Here is a 21,722-nt window from a genome sequence, read left to right as displayed (position 1 = left end):
TTAACCCGCGATTTTCAGCAATTTTAAATCTTTTTTTTTACATGATTTTCAGAAATTTCGAGATATTTTTTTAATGATTTTCAGAATTTAAGACATATTTTAGGGCAATATTTAGCTGCATATTATTTTATTGCATATCTCAGCAGAACAATGAAAAGGGATTCCCCCTCCAATGCTATTTCTTATCCAGTTTCGTTTCCCATTATTGACGATTTTTCGGCGGTATTAGTTGGCTGACCATATTTTCTCGATAGAAATACGGGAAATTGGGATTCCAAATACGGGACATCACCAATTATTGCCAAAACTAAACAAAGTTGCCAAATATTGGTGAAATTGCGCTAAAATCAGAAAGGTGGGAAATGAAGCATTAATGCAAATTACAGTGGATTAAAATGAATTCCACGGAAAAAAAAAATTCACCAAGACAAATGTGGGACATTAATATTCTTATTTATAGTTGTAATTACCATAATATAATTTATGAGTTCAAAAATAATTTCAATCTTTGACTTCAATAAAGAATAAAAATTCAAGTAGGCTTCTCGTAAAAAACGGGAAAAACCGGGACACTTTTGCCAAAAAGTCGGGACAGCAGGAAAAACAAAAAATGCCGGGACTGTCCCGGGAAATAAGGGACGTATGGTCACCCCATGTATTAGCAATAATTGGTAGTAATTATAATTAGTAGTAGCGGTAATTAATTTTGCTTACCTTTAGCATCATTTTCAGCAATGACTGGCGATATTAGCAACAAAAATGCAACAAAGTTTGCAATTTCATTTGTGTACCTTTAATTTGGCATAATTTTTCACGATAATTGGCGATTAAAAATCGACAAAAATTATGATTTCCCCGTAATTTCCTCCAGGAAAATATTGTCAGCTTATTTATAAAGGCATATTTTCAGCTTTTCTAGAGGGCATAAATGAAATTTTATGAAGCATATTCTGCCAGTTTTTAGGTCATAAAAATCCTAGCCTAAATAATTAGCAGTTATTTCCACCTTTGGCAAGTTTATCCGGCCGGAATTGGCAATTTCCCATTTTTAGGAGAGATTCATCACTTCCGTTTTCTCGATAGAATAATGGTGATCATTATGATGTAAAGACAGCTTTGCTGCCAACTTATTAACGTTACTCTAGGGTGACCATACGTCCCGTATTTCCCGGGACAGTCCCGGTTTTTTTCCTTTTTCTGGCCGTCCCGACTTTTTTGCAAAAGTGTCCCGGTTTTTTTCGTTTTTTACATGACGCCTACTTGGATTTTTATTCTTCATTGAAGTCAACGATTGAAATTATTTTTCATCTCATAAATTATATTATGATAATTACAACTATAAATAAGAACATTAATCTCCCGCATTTGTCTTATTGAACGTTTTACTTCGTGGAATTCATTTTAATACACTGCAATTCGCAGTAACACTTCGTTTCCCGCCATTTCGATTTTTCTGTAATTTCAGCTATAGTTGGCAACTTTGTGCACTTTTGACGTCATTCTTGGCGATAATTGGCAATGTCCCGTATTTTCCCGTATTTGGAATTCCAATTTCCCGTATTTCTCTGGAGGAAATATGGTCAGCCTACGTTACTCCAACTACCGCCATTATGACTTGTGATTTAGTGAGAAATTAACCAATTTTGGGGAATGTGCTACCATCTATCAATCACTCAATGAGTGACCAATCAATATGTAAGTACATACACTCACCGATAGATGGTAGCATAGAAGCTATGTCTTGATGGTAAATATTTCTTTCTGCCGGCAGGACTTCGAATCTCCCGTAGTCCGAACACTATCATCAGAACAGAGTCAAATGAGCGGGAAAACAACAAAAACATCGTGGTCGGGTTTTGAAGAGGTCGTTGAAGTCGTTAAATCGCTCGAAAGATGTCGGTAAATTTCGATTGACATCCTAGAAGTCGGGTACATAGATTGCACGTGTTGAATCTAGCTTCGGTAATTTTTTTTTTACTTAATCAAATTTCATGAGCCTGTGTTTTATTTCATGTATTTTTATGATACACCATGTGGTTGATGGGATAGGACCATAGGCTTACGCGTGGGGGGGGGGGAAACAGATGTAGTATAATCCAGATCCCTTGGAGCCTTTTTGTTTTTTCGGTGCCAAACACGGCCCGAGGAAAAGTCGCCAAGGCAAAAAACCAGCGTAGAAAGCATAACAAAAGCGAAAAACAACAATAGTATTATTACAAATAAATATTCTCGGTATGAAAAAAATAAAACCCAGACTCTCTTCAAAATAAATCGATACGGGCATAAGTTTCTCTAGGTATCCAGCTTTTTTAGGAATTCCCTCTTGAATAAACTACGGCTCCTTTTAGTTGTGAAAATAAATATTCTCCATAAAAAAAATAAAACCTGGACTCTCTTTGAAAAATTAACCAATCTGGGCACAAATCACTCTGGGTATCCGGACCAATGAACAGCGATAGTAAACTATATAAAATAATGATATTTCTTTACGACATTGAAAACGGAAGGGCAGAAGCTACATAAATAATAAGAGTAAATATATCGGAAAAATACCTGACAGAAACATTGCCCCCCCCCCCCCATCATCAAAGATGAAGTCAACCTGGGGCGTAGCCAGAAATTTCGTTCCGGGGGGGAACCAAAGTGACAGAACAATGGATTTGGCCATCTTTTTCCCTTTTTTCGGTCATTTTCTCACATTTTGGGGGGGGGGGGACCAGACCCTAAGTCCCCCCCCCCTAAGCCCTTGAAGTCAACTGATCGAATGTATATATGTATAGACAGACTTCCAAATTTCCAAATCTATCTCCGCCTATGGAGACCAGACAACGACACGTTTAGACAACGGAAAACGAAATGATGCTATTTCAAATACTATTACACAAGGGGAGATGCCATTTGAATAGCCCACATTATTAGCACCACCTGGAATGGAAAATCAAAAGAAAAAATTAGATTAACCTGGCACCATTATGCCTGCCTTGGCGACTTACGGTGCCCTTGGCAATGTGGATTATACTGCATCTGTACCCACATGGGCACCACCCCCCCCCCCCCGAGTTCAGGTTATAGTGTATTTTTGCAAAAAAAAAAGATTAAACATTGCATCCCCCCCCCCCCGAGAAAATACTGAATACACTACTGGTTAGGGTAGTGATTCTAATGTCGTAATGAGGGGGAAGACTGGGGGAGAGGGAAAGAATCCTGTCCTCCCCTAATAATGTTGGAAAATGACTAATATGTATGGGAAAGCATGCTTGAGTATATAGTTGTATCACCTTGGTTCCTCCCCCCCCCCTTTCCCTTCAAAATGTCAGTTACCCCGTCTCAAATAAATTTCTGGCTACGGTCCTGTTCTGGAGGTATGTTACAGGTTGGTTATACTCAAATAGAGTTGCCAGTTCTTCCTCACACAGTGCTACTAAATGAGAAGAATGAGTAAAAACTACACAGTGTTTAGTTGACCTCCTTATCAAACCTTTGGATACAATAAAATAAAATTTCAGGCATTGATGAAGATGATATTATATTGTAAATAATTATTATCCTACAGTATTATCTCCGAGTTGGAAGTTGGTTCCCAACCAATTTCAAGGTGCAAATGCAAGCTGATCTCCCCATTAAAAAGTTTCGCCACAGAGAGCAACAGGCCTGCAATGGTAGAATCATCAAACATTACACTTCTCTCATAGTTTGAAAAATATGTGGTAGATGGCAGCACTATAACAAGCATTACACAGAAACAAGCTTCACATTAGGTTCACAACACTGACGTGCACATTCTAACATGTTCCGCAGAGGAATACGGACAAGATACATGTGTGGTTTAGTAGTAGTATTATCTCCGCGATAAAAGCAGAAACAAGAAAATTATACGTCCATCCATACACATTGAAAAGAGCATTCAATATGTAGACTATTTGTTTTGGCCAGGAATCGTATTCTAAATTCCTAGCAATTTACGGAATGAGGAAATTAGTCACTTACCCGGAATTATGAGGTTTATTATATAATGAGGGAATGATAGATATGTCCTGATTAACGACTGCTAATAATCCTTCAGATTCAGGACTACATGAGCAGAGTCGTCTGATCTAATGTATATGTGGATATATGAATTGACATCCTCGTGCCTCCTTTCCCCCCCCCCCCCAATTTTTCAGATCTATCTCCGCCTATGCAGTAAATATCAAATTTTCAAAGGGACTGGTAGTTCTATAAGAGGAACAAGCTCTATTTATTTCGATAAGAGCTGACTATACTGTTACTGTACGGAGATAAAAATGTAACTGTGTTTATCTTGGAAGGGTATAGGATTATATCCATATCCTCCCACACGCACGTTATGTGACCTATACAGTTGATACCCGTTTTAATGAATATACTTATAGTAAAAATCTTGTTCTAACGAAAACTTTTCTAATTCCCCAGATAAGTTAATTGTAAAAATCTAGAATTTTGTTATAATAATGTGATTTCTCTGGTCTCTTGGAGTTCGTTATAATGGGATTAGACTGTGTTTACATTACACGCATTCCAATCAAAAGAGAGATTATTGGGGGGGGGGATGCATCAGGGAAAATTTCTGTAGAAAATAAAAGTTGAACCTCTTCCCCCAATGCATGGTCACTCATCGCACAACCTTGACAGACAAAAATATGAATAAATGATTCAGAGTCTTGCTACAAATGTGCTGTTTCGCTAGCACACCAGATTGCCAGTTACTTCATGACTTAGGATATCTCGTCGCCAATACACCAATATTCTTGTGTGAAGAGCACCATAGCAGTATATGCGCTGCATCACTTGTATATGGAGTTTTCTATTAGTCTTTAGACTTCAGTATCCTCATGAAACTCACTTGTCTATTATGTCACAAGTAATGTTTCAAAGCATTAGTTGTGACACAATATAGGCTGCATGAAATATACAAGCATATAGTGACCATATAGTGAAATATACAAGCATATATGTGACATATACAGTTGATTCCCGTTTTAATGAATATACTTATAGTAAAAATCTTGTTTTAATGAAAATTTTTCTAATTCCCCAGATAAGTTAACATAGTAACATTGTAAAAATCTAGAATTTTGTTATAATAATGTGATTTCTCTGGTCTCTTGGAGTTGGTTATAACGAGATTATAACAAACTCCATAATTATAATGATTATAACTATATAGCACACCAGTATTTACACCCAATGGCACAGATACAGTGGGTGCTCTAGTACCCACAGTATTTTGAAGCCCCCAGATTGAGCATCCCAGAATTAATTCAGAAAGCAAAATTTACATAAAGACTAAGTTGAGCTCTAAAACACTTCCAACGCCTCTGTGTACACCCACCACTACTTAACCATTAACATTTCTCTGAGTGATTAATCATGCGCACTTCATAAACATTCCTCGGAGTATATTGGTACAACCACAAGAAGAGTTTTCGGAATGCCCTTCTGTGAAAAGGGAGCAATTTTGATGCAGGGAAACAGGAAGAATTCTCTCGGATTGCTAATACGCTGTCTTGGCGCAAATTGGTTTTCATCACCAAGTTATTTCTGCAGTTTCGCCAGTGTCATTTCACTCCTGAAATGTTCGCTTTGAACTTTGAATAAAAAAATTCCTTGTACGTTTTGAAATTTGTTATTTTCTTTCGTAATTTCAGTTATATCATTAATAGAGTCTATGCTCGTTATAGCGACCCCCATCGTTCCTTTGAAAACAGACTTTATATTGAATGGTTGTTATATCGAAAAGAAAACATATAGGTATATCATTATTGGTAAATCATTTGGGACTTGTGCTACCAGTCGTTGTAATGGAATGGCTGCTAAAAATGTGGGGGTCGTTATAATGTGAGTGATGACAAATTTCATTTATTTATTTTTTTTAGTAATTTTAAATACTTTTCCCTGATGAATTCAAAGATTACGATTCATGCAACAAATGTAAATATATATTAACCACTATGTATACATAATATTTTTCTCAGATAGAACATTTGGAAAGCTGCAGCAAATAAATTTTTAGACCTTTAAAAAAACATAGACTTGGAGATGGAACTACTTTACCGCACACCAACTTCAGTGTACCGCCATACAGCAATTTTCAACCAGTAGAGTTGGGTGGGAAATGAAGGCACCATCTATTGATGGTCTCCTCAGGGGTACTAGCAAAAAAATCTTTATGGGGTGGGGGGGGGGGAATTCTTGATTTTGAATGTGGAAAAATGAATATTTTCCAGATTTGTCAAGCCCTGACCTAGATAGCACTAAAGACACCAAACAAGAAAGTGTAATTGCTAATGTGTGATTCTTAGTGCACAATTGCTTAACCTAGAAGAATAGAATCGTCTCACGTGATGTAGCCAATCTGCATCTCATGCTTGCAGGACTATAATTATGAACATGTACCACATCATGACCACCCCCCCCCCCCCAAGGGTAGGGCTGGCAGGGCCAGAGCCAGTAATTATGCACAGACCAATTCTTTAGTTGCCGATGCCAATGCTTTATCGCCTGATAACCAGGAACGAGCAGGTAAGCTTGGTGCCCATTCGTCAAACCAGATAGGCACCAAATTCATCCTTCGAACACCACACACTTGGGCACCGAAGGCTGTGCTTGCCCTCCACTGACCAAGCTGCTATTTGCTACACTGGATATGCTGTTGAGTTCATATACAACAGTATTGATTTAAAACATGAGTTCTTATGAGCACATCTGTATTTATTTCAGGTTACTGGTAATGGACAAGAAAGAAACCTATGTGAGTCCAGATGGATTCTGTTTCCCGTTTCAACCATATGATTCCCAGTTGAATTTCATGAGAGCTCTGGATGACGTTCTTAAAAATGGACAGATCGGGATATTTGAAAGTCCAACAGGAACAGGTAAATCTCTCAGCATAATATGTGGTGCATTAAAATGGTTGAAAGATACACAGCTGCAAAGAGAAGCGGATCTGGAAGCCGTCATAAAGGATTGCTCTGAAGTAGATTTGAATTCATCCACAGATGACTGGATTTCCATTTTTGCTGAAGAAAAAGAGAAAAAAGAAAAGCTAGCTTCGGCCAAGGAAGAAATTGAATTCTTACGTAAACGAAGTGAATACATTTCTGGTCTTCGACGTGCTTTGAGACAAACCAATCCACAAGATTTAATCAGTAATTTGAACGATAACACCAAAAAATCCAGTTTTTTCTCTGAATCCATGAAAAGTGATGGTATAATGGACTTCGAGCGGAAGAAAGAATCTGACTTGATTGATGAATCAGATTCTGATGAAGATACTCCGAAGAGTCCGTCGAAAAATGAAGAACCAGAGCACGAAATTGTCAAAATATTTTACGCTACTCGTACACATTCTCAGCTGTTCCAGTTCATAAATGAGATAAAAAAATCACCATATCACAGTGATGTAACTGTCACAACTCTTGGCTCCAGATCAAATTTATGTATTCATGACTCAGTTCGAAAGCTCAAGACTCATAGTATGGTCAATGAGAAATGTGCCGAACTTCTTAGCAACAAAGCAAAGAAACAGGAATCAAAATCAAATGGAAAATCTTTTTCTTGCTCTTGCCCTTATTACAACACCAAACAAATCTCACGCTTACAGGAAAACGTCCTCACAAAAGCTTGTGATGTTGAGGATCTGTTGAAGCTCGGGAAAGGTTATAAAGCATGTCCGTATTATGCAACTCGTAACATCGTACAAAAAGTTGAACTGGTTCTTCTTCCCTATAACATTATTTTACATGAACCTACTCGTGAATCATACGGGATCAAGCTGAAAAACAACATTGTTATTGTTGATGAAGCTCATAACCTTATAGAGGCTGTCAACTCCATGTACTCCGCTTATGTTGATGGAACGTGTCTTTTAGAATGTCTCCGGCAACTTAACAGCTATTTCACCAAATACAATAGAAACTTTTCTCCCAATTCAATACGTAACATTAAGCAGCTCTCTCACATACTGAAAACGCTTCTCAAATTCTTTTCTGATATGAAAAAAACTGCCGCTGATGATCAGAAATCGGAAGAAAGCGCTATGATTCTTTCTTGTTATGACCTGCTATGTAAAACTGGACTTGAGCAGATAAACGTCTTCGAAATGATCAACTTCTGTGATAAAAGCCACATCGGGAACAAGCTGTATCATATTGCTTGTCGAAACAATGTCAAAGGCGAACCCAAACCAACGAACAAAACTGCACACACATCCACAAAACAGTTCTTGGAGACAATCAGGAATGCCAACTCGAATGATAGTGGCACCATCAGAAATAACGATCAAGATTCCGCAGGAGTTACATGCCAACCCTCATCATTCTTGTCATTCTTGGAATTTCTGAAAACGATGACTCTACCCCCTGAGTGTGGAAAGTTTATTTGCGTTATGAAAGAAAAAATTACAGATTCGTCACTGAAATTTATGCATTTGAATCCTGCCGTTCATTTCAAAAAAATTGTCTGCGAAGCGAGATCAGTAGTGTTAGCTGGTGGTACAATGTCACCAATATCCGAGTTTGTTAACTTGCTACTTGTTCCTGCTGGTGCCAAAAAAGAAAGAATAGTACACCATTGTTTCGATCATGTAGTACCGCCCGAAAACATTACCGTACTTCCCGTAAAGCATGGGGACAAGAACATATTGTTAGACTTTACTTATGGTTCACGTGAAAGCAGTAGTGTAGTAGATGCTCTTGGCAGTGCTCTACAAATACTTTCCGTTACAGTTCCAGGTGGTGTTGTTTGCTTCTTTCCATCTTACGGCTACGAAAATTTCATCTATAACAGTTTAGTCAAAAAAGGTTGTTTGAAACAAATCGAATCCTACAAACTGGTCATGCGGGAACCAAAGGATTCTCATAAAACAGAAACAGTCTTAATGGACTTTGGCCGTATCATAAAAGAAGCCAAGTCGAGTAAAATCAAATTAACTGGAGCGATTCTGTTCAGCGTCGTCGGGGGGAAAATGAGCGAAGGTATAAACTTTTCGGATGACCTGTGCCGGTGTGTCGTTATGATTGGTTTACCTTACGGTAAAAAAGATTCTGAGCTGAAGGAAAAGATAACCTATTATAACCGGTTTTATACTGATAATCAAGACTTTTATCACATACAGTGTATGAAAGCAGTGAATCAATCAATAGGAAGAGCTATTCGTCATAAGATGGATTATGCTGTCATTTTACTGCTGGACTATAGATACGCGGGCAGTTCTGTTCTGAAATATCTACCAAAATGGCTGTGTAACAGGATTGTTGAATGCAGCAGCTTTGATAGGGCTGTTTGTGAGATCAAAGCATTCTTCGATGTGCCGAGATAACTTTTTTCTTCCCCCTAGAAAACATTTTTAATCAAGAGCTTGGAATTTAACTTCAAAATAACATACTCTCTTGAAATGTATTATTAAGTTTTCTCACGTTTGTTCAGTTTCGTAAAATGTCCAGATGTATAAATACGTGTTTAAAAACCCTTTTTCATAATATGACCATTTCTAATTTAATTTTTGTTGTTGCCAGTCAAAGAAATAATTATCTGCCGCTTTAAAATTATTTTGGGATAGAAACAAAATAGGAAACAGCTTTACCATTAGGCAGCCCATCCGCCCTCCCTCCTAAGCTGAGATCTTTAGTGGGCCCTAGGGCTGTAGTGTGCCTTTCTGGCGGACAGACATCAATTTCATCAATTAAAAGGGAAAAAATTATGCAAAATAAATATACATTATTTGTGAGGTCCCCCCATTCGGCTCGGGGGGGGGGCCTATTGCCACAGTTTAGTTACATCCCTAGAGGAACCCCCCCCCCTTCCTATAGTGAATTTATAGTGTGAAAAAACAAAAAATTATGAAGCTCGTCCCAGGTGCCCAGGCTGGATTCATGTCAGCCCCACCCTTGTGTGGGGGGGGGGGTCGTCATGAGGCAGCTATAGTCAACCGTCTAAGGTAACCAGAATAAAAGGACGCTTGTCTATTGGATCATGACATTTGAAATTACCATTGCGATGCATCTCACATTTTTAAATTCATCAAAGCCATTGGTTTATACGACAAATTATAGTTTTTACAATCTATGTTATTGTTTTATGTTTCATGCATTCTTTTACCTTTTGACATGACAACGTCTTGTATTTCACTAGGTAGTAAATTGCCTATGGCAATAGACCTGAGTTGTGCTCGGTTTGAAAAAAAAAATGTCTTGTATTAATTTTATATGAACATTTGTTTTGGCGCAGCTTGATCTAGATAGACCTTGTGCCAATAAAATCAAAATCCAATCCAATCCTTGTCATTTGGATGAAAAATTTAATCCATCTGCTCCTGAGCCATTCTAGAAGGGAAAACATCCCAAAAATACCCCCCCCCCACACACACACACACACATTAGCCAGCATGTCAGGAACACCCATTTTTTCTGACATGCCGGGAAATTCAAGTCAGACTCCGAAAAATTCTTAAATACCTGGACTCAAAGAATCGATTGAATTAGGTGGCTTTAACCTTGTCTGTTCATTGCATTTTTGAATATTTTGTGCTTTATGAACTATGTTAGAAATAGTTTAAATTTCACAACTACAAAAGCCACGACAGGCAAAATACCCAACGGAATAGCTGTTAAAAAAATGCCCAGAAAAAAACTATAAATGTATTATAATATTCATATGTAAAACTAAAAACAGCAACACAAAATAAGATTCAAGGGGGGAATCAAGCCAATCTCCCCATTAAAAAATCTTGCCACAAAGAGGAGAGCAGCAGGCTATAGTGGTACAAATATTCAGTCATTACATTTCACTCATTTGAAGTATAGACAGCAGCACTAAAATTCACATAGAATATTATATACAGGTTCAGACTTAGGTACACACACTCCCACTTCTCGCGTAACTCAATGATTAATAAATTGCCCATAGTGATAGACTGGAGTTGTGCTCGGTGTGAAAGAGAGAAAGAAAGAACTCTAATAAGACCAAATCACAAAAAAAATTAACAATAAAATTAACCTAACACAAACAAATGATTATGGTAAAATAAAATACACTGCTCATAAAACATTATGGTTGTCTTCATCTACTTATGGATAGCTTATCGATTCATCCCATCAAAAACATTGTATTTCTTTTTAAGTGTATTCATTTCGGTCGAATTCGGGACTTCTGGGGACAGGCTATTTTATTCATTCACAACCCTGTTAGAGGAAAATTCCCTGCGACACCACCCTGGAGTTGTCCTTCACTAATTGATACTAGTGTCCCCTTGTCGAAACACTCAATTGACAGTTTATGAATAACTCATGATTCCATCCTACCCATTCCATTGAAAATTTAAAAACTTCAATCATATCCCCCTGACATCTACGTTCTTCCAGTGGAGTTATATTAAAAAAGTGAAGTCTCTCTTCATAGCTCAAGCCCTGTGTACCAACAAGAGCGTGCATATCTCTTCTCTACACATCCTCAACCAAGTCTTATGTCCCTCTGTAGTTATGGTCTTCAATACTCCAGTCCAGGATGAACTAAGCCCTTGAAAAGTGGAAGGATCACTTTAGAAGAATGTGAAGATACCTTTTCAAGAATTGCTTATCAGGCTGACAGATAAGTTAGTGAGATAAGTAAATGCTTAATTTTCATTATTGCTATCAAATTCTTGGGTAAAACAAGTTTGCTACAGTGAAAAATGGTCATTTCCAGTTGCACATCATGTAATTAGTATTTAATAATATAGATTAATATCGGTTGTCAATGTATCATATGATCCTTATTGAACTTTGCTTTTCTTGGCATGCTGGTAATGAACGAGGCTTACTAATACTAAAAAAAAATTGTGTTACTGGTAGATTACCTGGCCAATTAGCACTGAAATAACGAGCTGAATGTTTTGTTACTAATATGTGCTAAGTGCTCTGATGGCTATGAAAAACGTTGTTGCTTCACTCAGCATCTCTCAGCCATTGGGCCAAGGTATCAATCATGCCGTCGGACAATTGTCAATAAGATAATAATTAATACCATATCATAGATGTGGTAAGCACTATTTGGGTTGCATATTCGATAACCATGCTTCTTGCGATTTTGAACTGATTTGACCCCCATTTTCATTATTTGGAAAAGAAAATTTCAAAGCTTGATTCATTATTTCTTTAATTAATTATGAAATGGTATATCTGCATGGTTTATTTGCTGTACGAGGCCTACTTCTATACAAAGGGTCATCTTAACAGCATCATCTGGAAGATGTTGCCCCCTCCCCCATGCACTGAGAGGCCATCCTCTCTTCAGGTGAGCCCATGAGTTCAGTCAGCTGTTCTCAAAAAAAAAATTATGAAAATTTTATCTTTTGTAAAATTATTGTTTGTATATGTGTAATCTAGAAAACCTTTCATAGGCAGCTTATCAAACATATCACATAGGTAAATTATTCCTTTTGAATAGTAACTGTGGACAACTGTGAAATTTGGGCTGTTGCCGTGAAATAATTTTATTTACATTTTAAATGGTGGAGACAACATTCCCTTTTTTTTCAATCAACACGATAATTCAGCAGCTGTTATGTTCCTGATGTTCATGTGTTTTAGATGCTGCGGAGCTTCGCAGTACACTTCTAAAAACATTGGCAAAGAAGAAGTTTCTGCAATCCACTTCATTCGGCAGTCACATACCAACGGGTTCACTGAAAAAGAACAAAATATTTTTCATCACTATGTTTAGGTAATACAATTTATGTGCTTAAATAAATGTCTGCATCATTGACTTGGTTGAATCCAATTGACTTCAGTCTTGGCAGTTTCCAGAAAGACTGTAATCACGATTTTACAGATAATTTTTCTCTGGGCATTATTGACAAGTTCTGATTAAACTTGAATTCTATATCATTCAGTTTAATGGATGATCTTCTTCCAGATAGATGAGCACAAAAGATACCGAAGCATCTATTTGCTGATGCAATGAATTTCGCTGACATGTGAAATCCATAACACGAGATGTCAAGAGTATTTAAAAAAGTATTACAAGAATTTTATGTGTATGTCTGGAATTCTGTGTGTTTAGAAGTGCTTCCATTATCTTGTATGCTGGAGGTACAAAATGTGTTGAAATGGCTACGACTTGAGGTTGTGTGTCACAATTACAGGCAAGGCCGTAGGGGGGGGGGAAGGGGGGGTCAGACTCCAAGGCCCCCCCCCCCTCTCAAAATGTGAGAAAATGACTGAAAAAGGGGAAAAGATGGCCAAATCTATTTTATCTCTTTGGTACCCCCCCCCCCCCCACACACACACACAAAATGCAAGTGGTCCTTCTCTGAAAGAAAAATTTCTGCCTGATAGCAGCCTTTGCCTAATGGCAAGATGGCAGTGGTGTCTTATTCTTACATTGTATCCTCCATATGGTCAGGCAGATTTGAGGTTTTGGCCACACCAATTTTCGCCCCCTCCCTTTTCTCCCATTCTAGTTTCATTTTTTTGATCACCCATTCCTCAAATTTATCACCCCAGACTACAGCTCGCTTAGCCCTGCCCCTGTATAAGTCACTCTTTTGGCCACTTACCTGCTTGCAAACTCTAGATTATTCTTTTGGTCACTCATTTTTGACCTAGTCTCACGCTCTCTAGGCAGAGTAGGATTTTACCTCCCATTCCAATCAATCTGGATGATTGGCGGAATATATTGTAGTGATGCCATTCTCAAGGCTGTAGCAAGAAGGGGAGATTAAAGTATCTAGTCCCTCCGAAATGTTACAAAATGGCTGGCGTGCATAAGCTAATTGTTTTATCACTTTGTCCCCCCCCCCCTCCGCCCCTCTGAAATAAATTTCTGACTACAGCGCTAGCACCATTTGTTTTAACAGGCAAGCGTTTTCCTCACCCGTATAGGACTATCACAAATCCTCCCACGAGAGCCTAATTTTTTTGACAGATCCCCTCCCCAATAAGCATCTACTTGCTTTTCTTTTAAACCGAGCACTACTTCAGTCTCTCTCTCCATAGGTAATTTGCTACTGATTGAGTTGTGGCGGAATTGTACGTAACTAATGTTTGTGAATTTTAGTGTTGCCATCTATACTTCGAATTATGAGTGAAGTGTAATGATTTGATATTTGTACCATTATAGGTCTATTGCTCTCTGTAGCGAGACTTTTTAACAGGGAGATGGGCTCGCAATCATGCCTCAAAACTGGGAACCACAGGAAACGAACTTCAGCCAGGCTTCGCTGTGTTGCCGGTGGAGTTCAAACCCGGGACCTCGTGCTGCGACTCCGTCATTATGACCACACTCAATCGCACAGCGACAACTTAACAGTGGACCAACTTCGAGACGTGAATGCAAGTCAGTCTCCCTCGTTAAAAAAAAGTCTCGCAACAGACATACAACGGTAGAAATATTGTCATTACGCTTCATTCATATTTTGAGAATCGAGGGCAACACTAAAAAATGACTTTACACACAACATTAGTTACGCACTTAGGGCCTGTTAGGTCACGGAAGACTCATCACAAAGCCAACGAAGTTATATTATGATAGAGGATAAAGCTGCGATCACGTAGCTTTATCCACCCGAACCTAGGGAATATATTCCCTACGATTAAATATATTTTCTACGAATATAAATTTCTTCCCTAAGTTCAACCCCAGTGCTTCAGCCGGAAGGTCACGTGACCAAACTCATCGAATCGACCATGTCTGCCGTTCGGACAGATAAGGTCACGTGATGTTTAGCTTCGTTGGCCTTGAATTGGGTCAGCTGTGGTTAGGTAGGCTACACATGCACACTTCCAACACGACTCATTCGGTAGTAAATTGGCCTTGGCGATAAACTAGAATAGTAATCGGTTTGAAAGAAAGAAAAAGAGCAAGAAGAGGTGTGTGTTGGGGGGGGGGGTAACTGAGCTAAATATAGTATCAAGGGCGGCAGATTTAAGGCCGCTACATACTTCTATGACGTGATGTGGTTCCACGAGCACTGTGTAGTACTGTGGTCAGAGCACTGTGTAGCGCCCTTTAGAAGATTCGGTCAAGAAAATTCACCTTTTATGGCATAATTTGTAATAGTCCCACACGGACAAGGGAAAAGAAACACCTATACCTGCTGGTAAATACAAAAACAGCAAATTGAAAATGGCTCACATTTCAAGTCCAGCAGGTAAAGCTTCGACCAGACTGGCTTGAAAACTTTCTCGTTCATCGTATGAAATAGATTATCACTCAGGTTAATTGTTGTCAATCTTGGAAGGTCTTCAAAGATATCTGAGGGCAAGGCTTGGATTCTGTTACTACTACATGGGTGAGAGAAGAGAAGTCATCAGCTTTTGCGTTTGAAGATCCAATCAGATTACGTAATTTTTATGTATGAATTTGTAGTACCCCAAATCGAGCTTCTCCAGGCTATTTGGTAACATGTTCCTTTCTATGCTCTCAATAGCGTTTCCTATGAGCTTCAGCTCCCTCAGTGCCGATAGATGAGCGAAAGCGCCTTTCGGAAAACTCGTCAACTCCGTGTTACCTGTCATCGATATCCGTTGTAGGGACTTCATGGACAGCTGTTCGAAACCTGTCGGATGATTTATGTCTGATTTCCGAACGTCGATCGCTTCCAGTTTACGCAGGTTCTTCAGGCTGCTCCAATCCCATTTGTTCGCGTAAGTGCAGCCGATGATCCGGATCTCGTGCAGGATGTCCTCGAGGCCGAGAAAGGCGGTCTTCCCGTGAGTCAATGCCATTAGCACGGTGTCTTGAATCGACACCATCTAGAAAAATAATAAAACATTTTTTTTTTAAATGTCTGGAGAGAAATTTTTGACATGAATACGTCTTTTAAATCATCTAGCGACGCTGGGAGCATTCGCAAAACAGTTGCGGGACGAAATTCTTTAAATGCTCATATCTCAAAAAGTATGCAACGCAAGTCAGAAGTAATGATATCGTCAGATGCAAATTACAAAGACAAATCAAATAATATCACTCCGGTTTTAATCTCTCTTCCCGTCTGGGCACCAGGCCCGCTGCTCTGATTCGTAACAAAGTGTTTTTCGCTATATCTCGAGCAGTTCACAACGAAAATAAGCGACGTTGGTATAGTTTTTAGCTATTCCAAAAGCAAAGCCGATAATAATGGCATAATTTCATTATGTCAGTACCTACCACGCGATGCAAGTCACAAAAAAAAGCTTATTTACGTCAAAACTTGCGGCCGCGTCTACGAGGGACAGCTTTTTTTCTGAACAGTAAATATCGATTGAAACGAACATCAAAAAAGATGGCCTAGCAAGCATTGATCCAACCATCTTTCAGAAGATTTTTTTTTTATTCAATCTCTATAATTTTCTATAGCCAATGTTCGGGCCAATTACGGTTTGAAGAGTGGTTACAGAGTTGTGTAGAACAATGATTCGAGTTCCCTATGATATTCTGAAGCCACCGCTGACAGAAGCGTGCAGTAGGCCTAAGGGATATACAAATTTTGTCGCCCACCTCCCATTCTAATCTAATTTTCTCTACCACTCATTCTTCAAATTTGACGCCCTAGGCTATAGCCTGCTTAGAACCCAGCACCTGTAACTACACTGGTGTAAGAAATTAAGAGAATTTGCAGACTTGGTCGATTATCTCTAGAACTATTGCACCGATTTTAATGAAATTTGATATGTACATACATTGATACAATACAAAACAAATAACCATTCAATAATTGTGTGTGCGTGTGTGTAATATGCACACGCGCGCATGATCGTGCGTAACACTCGTTGGAGTCGGAAGGTATGAAACAGCGGTTGCAGAATAAACAAAAAAATGGGTTAATAGGGGGGTATGGTCCCCTCTTACAGATATACAAAGGTCTCAGCGTGATTTCATACTTGAGATAAGGCAGTTTATCATTTCCTATGGCAATTGGTCCCACTCGTTCGGCAACGCTGTTTTCATTTCCCGGAAGGGGGTTGCGAGTTGCAATTGCCCTCCCCAGAGCGTCCCAGACATGCTCTATAGGGTTAAGGTCTGGAGATCTGGCTGGCCAATCCATCCGAAAAATATCCTCACTCTCTAGAAAATCGTCGAGCAGAAGAGCTCTATGTGGCTTCGCGTTATCGTCCATTAAAATGAACTCAGGGCCAACTGCACCCCTGGAAAGGCGAACATAGGGCTCCAAGACCTCATCCCTATACCCCACACCAGTCACAGTGCCTCTTCCAAAGACATGGAGAGGTGTGCGGCCATCCAACATGATGCCTGCCCAGACCATTAAACCTCCTCCACCATAATGGTCGATTTCGCGGACATTGGAGGGTAGGTAGCGGATCCCTGGTTCTCTGCATATGAACGTACGACGAGAATCGTTGCTTAGGCTGAACCGGGACTCATCAGTGAAGAGAACGGTCGCCCATTGATCCATACTCCAATCTCTATGCTCTCTGCACCATGATAAACGGATTCTTCTGTCCGTAGAAGTGAGCGGAACGCAAACAGCAGGTCTTCTTGCAAACAACCCTCTCTCATGAAGCCTTTTGGAAACAGTCACCCTTGATACACGGGTTCCTGTGGCTGCATACAAGTCACGAGAGAGCTGAGAAGCTGTAGCACTCCTGTTACGCCTCGCTATAATCGACAAATGGCGATCTTCTCTGGCCGTCGTGGCTCTTGGACGACCTTGCCCAGACTATCTCTCGATGGATCCGGTATCCTGGAACATAAGTTACACACGACGCTAGGCGTTAAATTGAACTCTCTACAAATCTGGACTTGAGATTGGCCTGCTTCTAGCCTCCCCACAATTCGCCACCTCATTCCATCATCTAAACGTTGGTGGTTACTCATTTTTACGGTTACAATTTGAAATTAACCGATTGCTGCAAAATAACACCAACAAAATTCGCCGAGGTGTGCTAGCGAACGAAATACGTCTTAACTTACGCGCGCTTATAAAGCCTGTTTCTCTACTGGCTCCGCCTACACACACAAGGTACGCTTACGTATTTGACGTACAAGATTTGCATTTTTGTCTAGAAGCAGTGGTTTTACATTCAGTTCAGTTCTTTTCATGAAATTCGATAAAATATGCAAATTCTCTTAATTTATTTCACCAGTGTAGGTTCGAAGCCTGTTGCTGGCGTGTGGTTGGTCGGCTAAGGTTGGTTTTCTAACTTCGAGTTGTAAATGCGAACCGGTCTACCATTTGAAAAAGTCTCTCCCCAGAGAGCAGGCAGACTTTCAAAACGATACTTACATAACATGAAAAATTCACGCATTTGCCATTCTCACTTCAAAGACAGATGACAGCACCAGTAGCATGAAACAAGCATAACTCCAACAACAGAAACGTTAGTGGCCTCACACACTCGCTACACGAATTCTGGCAAATATCGATTTTTAAGAAAGACCGCTGAGGAATGTCCACGAGGTACATTTACTATTGAGTTGTTGTAGTGGATTCTTTGGGATACATTGAATTAAAAAAAAATTTATTTTGAAATCGCCCTCTTTTGAAAAAAAATAAATAACGCAAATAATTATTTGCATTATTCTACATTTTTCAAGATTAAAACATTGCAGCTATTTCCGTCTTCTTCAATCAGCATTATTCAACAATTATGGCAATGACACACCATTACTTGTGAATTCGTGTCATAATAGCACTGTCTGAGTACTGCTGATAGCATCAGAGGCTCCCACTTGCCCTATTTTTCCTAATTTTTTTTCACTAAATCTTAACAAAATCTATAACGAACTTTTTTCTAAATGGAAAGGGAATCATTGATATATTGCCAAATAATGGAAATGTAGTAGGTTGCAATTGATTTTTCTGCCGAAGCAAAATTTGCATCGTGTTTTTGTGTTTTTTTCTTCAGGTTGTTTGGGGGTGTATGCAAGGGCGTAGCGAGGGGGGAGGGACTTGGGAGTCTGGTCCCCCCCCCGAAATGTGAGAAAATGACCGAAAAAAGGGAAAAAGATGGCCAAATCCATTGTTCTGTCCCTTTGGTCCCCCCCCCCGAACGAAATTTCTGGCTACGCCCCTGGGTGTATGTGTAATATTTGGTTTATTAATTTTTTATTTTGCTTAGTTTGAGGATTCAAAAACTCATTTTGTGTCAATGTTTTGAATAGTCACCGAAAACTTCTGTCTAGGTGGAAAAAATAATTTGTATTTAACATTTCATGGTCTTAGACATTGTACATTCATTGTACATTTGCTAACATTTACTCATCCTTAAAAATTATGGTGCGCATCATTCTTTGTATAGGTAAAACTACAGTTTGCATAACAAAGCAAAGATTTTTTTTTAAGGGGAGGGGGAAAGAAAGCGTTTCACTTTTTCGTTATGAATTTTCTCTCCCTCACCCCCCCCCCTCCCCCAACTTTCACTCTTTATGCGACTCTCCTATCCCTTTCACTGTTAAGTCACTTCTATAGTTTTCTTCCCCCACCCCAAAAAAACCCCTTGCTTTGTTGCTATGCAAACTGTACTTTTACCTATACAAAAAATGTATAGTAATAAATAAAAAATTTCAATTCGAAAAGGCGTGGAGAAGAGACAGAAAAGAATATCAGTGGTTGCTAGTGGGGTGTTTTGGCCCAAACCCAAAATTGTTTTTGTTATTTCTCTACAAAACGCCCCACAATCGACTGACGGTTTTCAAAATGGGATAGCAAGAAATATGAAAGTCATTCTTGCGGATTATAAATGTATGAAAGTTGGGAATTTCAGCTACGTCATTCATATTGCAAGGGTTTGTATAGTTATTAAAATAAACAAATCAACTTTTACACGGACGCGCCTCTGCCCGAAAACCCAATTAGAAAGTTGTTGCCCTGTCTCTCCTGATGCCAACCAAAAAAAAAAAAAATCCGACGTTTCTCAGTGCAATATTTGCAGGAGATATCTCTAAATTCAAAAATCGGAGGGAAGTTGGGAAAGAAAGCATGAACTAACGGACAACGCTTCTTTCCCGACTTTTTTCCGATTTTCGAATTCAGATATCCCTGCGAATATTACATTTAGAAACGTGGATTTTTTTTTTCTTTTTTGAGTCAGGAGGGACAGGGGAACAACTTTTCAATCGGATTTTGGGGCACAGGGTGTCCGACTAACTATATAACAACCCTTTGCAATATGAATGACCGAGATGAAATTCCTGACTTCGTACATTCAAACTCCGCAAGAATGACTTTAATATCTGTCATATTTCTTGCTATCCCATTTTGAAAACCGTCAGTTGATTGTGGGACACACTGTATCATTTAGCTTTGGCTTGAGTCAATCTCGTAGAATTCTGAAATAGTACTGTGAAAATAAATAAAAAAATTAGTTTAAAATTATAGTGGGAGCCCTGTAGCGTGTTTGGTGGAGGCGTCAGGTGAATGGCGAAGTATACCGAGTCAGGGTTCAATTTCCAACTATATACGGAGCTCTTCATCTTCTCTCTATTTCCACCCCGAATGGTGTCATCTATTTCTTCGCGGTAATCGGTATTGGAGACAAACTCGTTCATCATCGAACAGACGTAAAAATATTTGGCGGAGAGAAGTTTGGAACACGGACAGGCTTTCGCTTAACATCGCGTGTGGTTTGTACCGGTCGCTTCTCTATCTCGCCAAGAATTGCTACAGATTTTCAATGAAAGTCCTCCATCCGTCGATATCAAGCTGTAAATCATGGTACCCCGCCCAGAGCTTTAAGTCTTGCTCTGTAAACCGCTAAGAAAACCTTATGGTATGAACAGTGAAAAGCAACTGCTATTTAACGTTAATGTAATGTGAACATTCCTCTGAGGAATTTATTACGAATTGGTTCGTGCCAGAACGTATGTATGTCGTCAGAGTTATACGCGTTCCGTGTTCCACTGCTGCCATCAATCCCACCGTCGCCACAGTGGGCTGAAGTTGGTTTTTTTTGTTGTTCCCAACTTCAAGGCGCAAATGCCAGCCAGTCTCCCCGTTAAAGTCTCGGCCACAGAGAGCAACAGTCCTACAATGATACAATTATTACACTACACTCGCAGTTAGAAAATTTGATGGCAGATGGCAGCACACTACACATAACAAGCATTACACGGAAACGGACTTCGATCGGGGTGATTTCTATGCCCCACATCCAATCACCATGCATTATTTGTGAGCCAATCAGGAAGATTCTACGCCAAAATAAAAAGAAATAGGATGCTGTGTGCTACGTAGTGTGAATGACGTTTATGGCAAACACTGCAGAGGCCTATCTCTAGGAGGTGCTGAGTAACTGCTGATTGGGATTGCTGTCAGATTGTACATAGGAATCTAAATCTTTATTACTCGATGAATGCGTAATTTAGGCTTTCAATCTGGTACAATGAGCTGTCCCTCGAAAGACAAGTAAACCATGATAAAAAGGTGAATCATCTTTATTTATACGTACTAACCTCATAACCTGTGTCTTTGAAACTGCCTTGGATGATGTACCTCAAAGTGGAGTTGCTGATGACGAACTCTTCGGCGTGGAATCTGTCGATGCACCGTAGCACGCGATCCACATCCAGTTCCGAGTCCATTTCGGAACAAGTGATCCTTTTCCCGTATCCCCCGTCCGAGCATTCGCACGAAGAATCTGGGGCCATGCTCGGACAGTTGTTGGCGTAACAATCATCAACATTACTGAGGATGGACACGGCGAAGAACAACTCCGCGATAAATTTGACGTATTCCATGCTTTTAACGTTACGCGTGCGAGAGAAAAAAACCCTTAGTGTTGGCAAAG

At 39.4% G+C, this 21,722-nt stretch overlaps 2 protein-coding genes across 2 annotated transcripts; one reads left to right on the top strand and one right to left on the bottom strand.

Moving 5' to 3' along the window:
• Nucleotides 1-1,790: 1,790 nt before the first annotated feature.
• LOC149068820 (ATP-dependent DNA helicase DDX11) lies at nt 1,791-10,290 on the top strand. Its single transcript, XM_089250834.1, has 2 exons — nt 1,791-1,962; nt 6,739-10,290. The coding sequence occupies exon 2, from the start codon at nt 6,749-6,751 to the stop codon at nt 9,335-9,337; it is 2,589 nt and encodes an 862-aa protein (XP_089106960.1). The 5' UTR covers nt 1,791-1,962; nt 6,739-6,748; the 3' UTR covers nt 9,338-10,290.
• A 2,165-nt stretch (nt 10,291-12,455) lies between these two features.
• Nucleotides 12,456-21,722, bottom strand: LOC149068819 (leucine-rich repeat transmembrane protein FLRT3-like). The gene is made up of 4 exons (XM_089250835.1): nt 21,388-21,722; nt 15,367-15,749; nt 15,130-15,278; nt 12,456-12,679 (listed from the first exon to the last, which is right to left on the bottom strand). Exons 1-4 carry the CDS (start codon nt 21,670-21,672, stop codon nt 12,534-12,536), a joined length of 963 nt encoding a protein of 320 aa, XP_089106961.1. The 5' UTR covers nt 21,673-21,722; the 3' UTR covers nt 12,456-12,533.

The sequence above is a fragment of the Pholcus phalangioides genome, unplaced genomic scaffold (assembly GCF_987345545.1).
Source record: "Pholcus phalangioides strain wild (caught in Gottingen) unplaced genomic scaffold, Ppha-v1.0 ptg000024l_1, whole genome shotgun sequence".
NCBI lineage: Eukaryota > Metazoa > Arthropoda > Arachnida > Araneae > Pholcidae > Pholcus > Pholcus phalangioides.
This window is presented reverse-complemented; position numbering and strand designations above follow the sequence as displayed.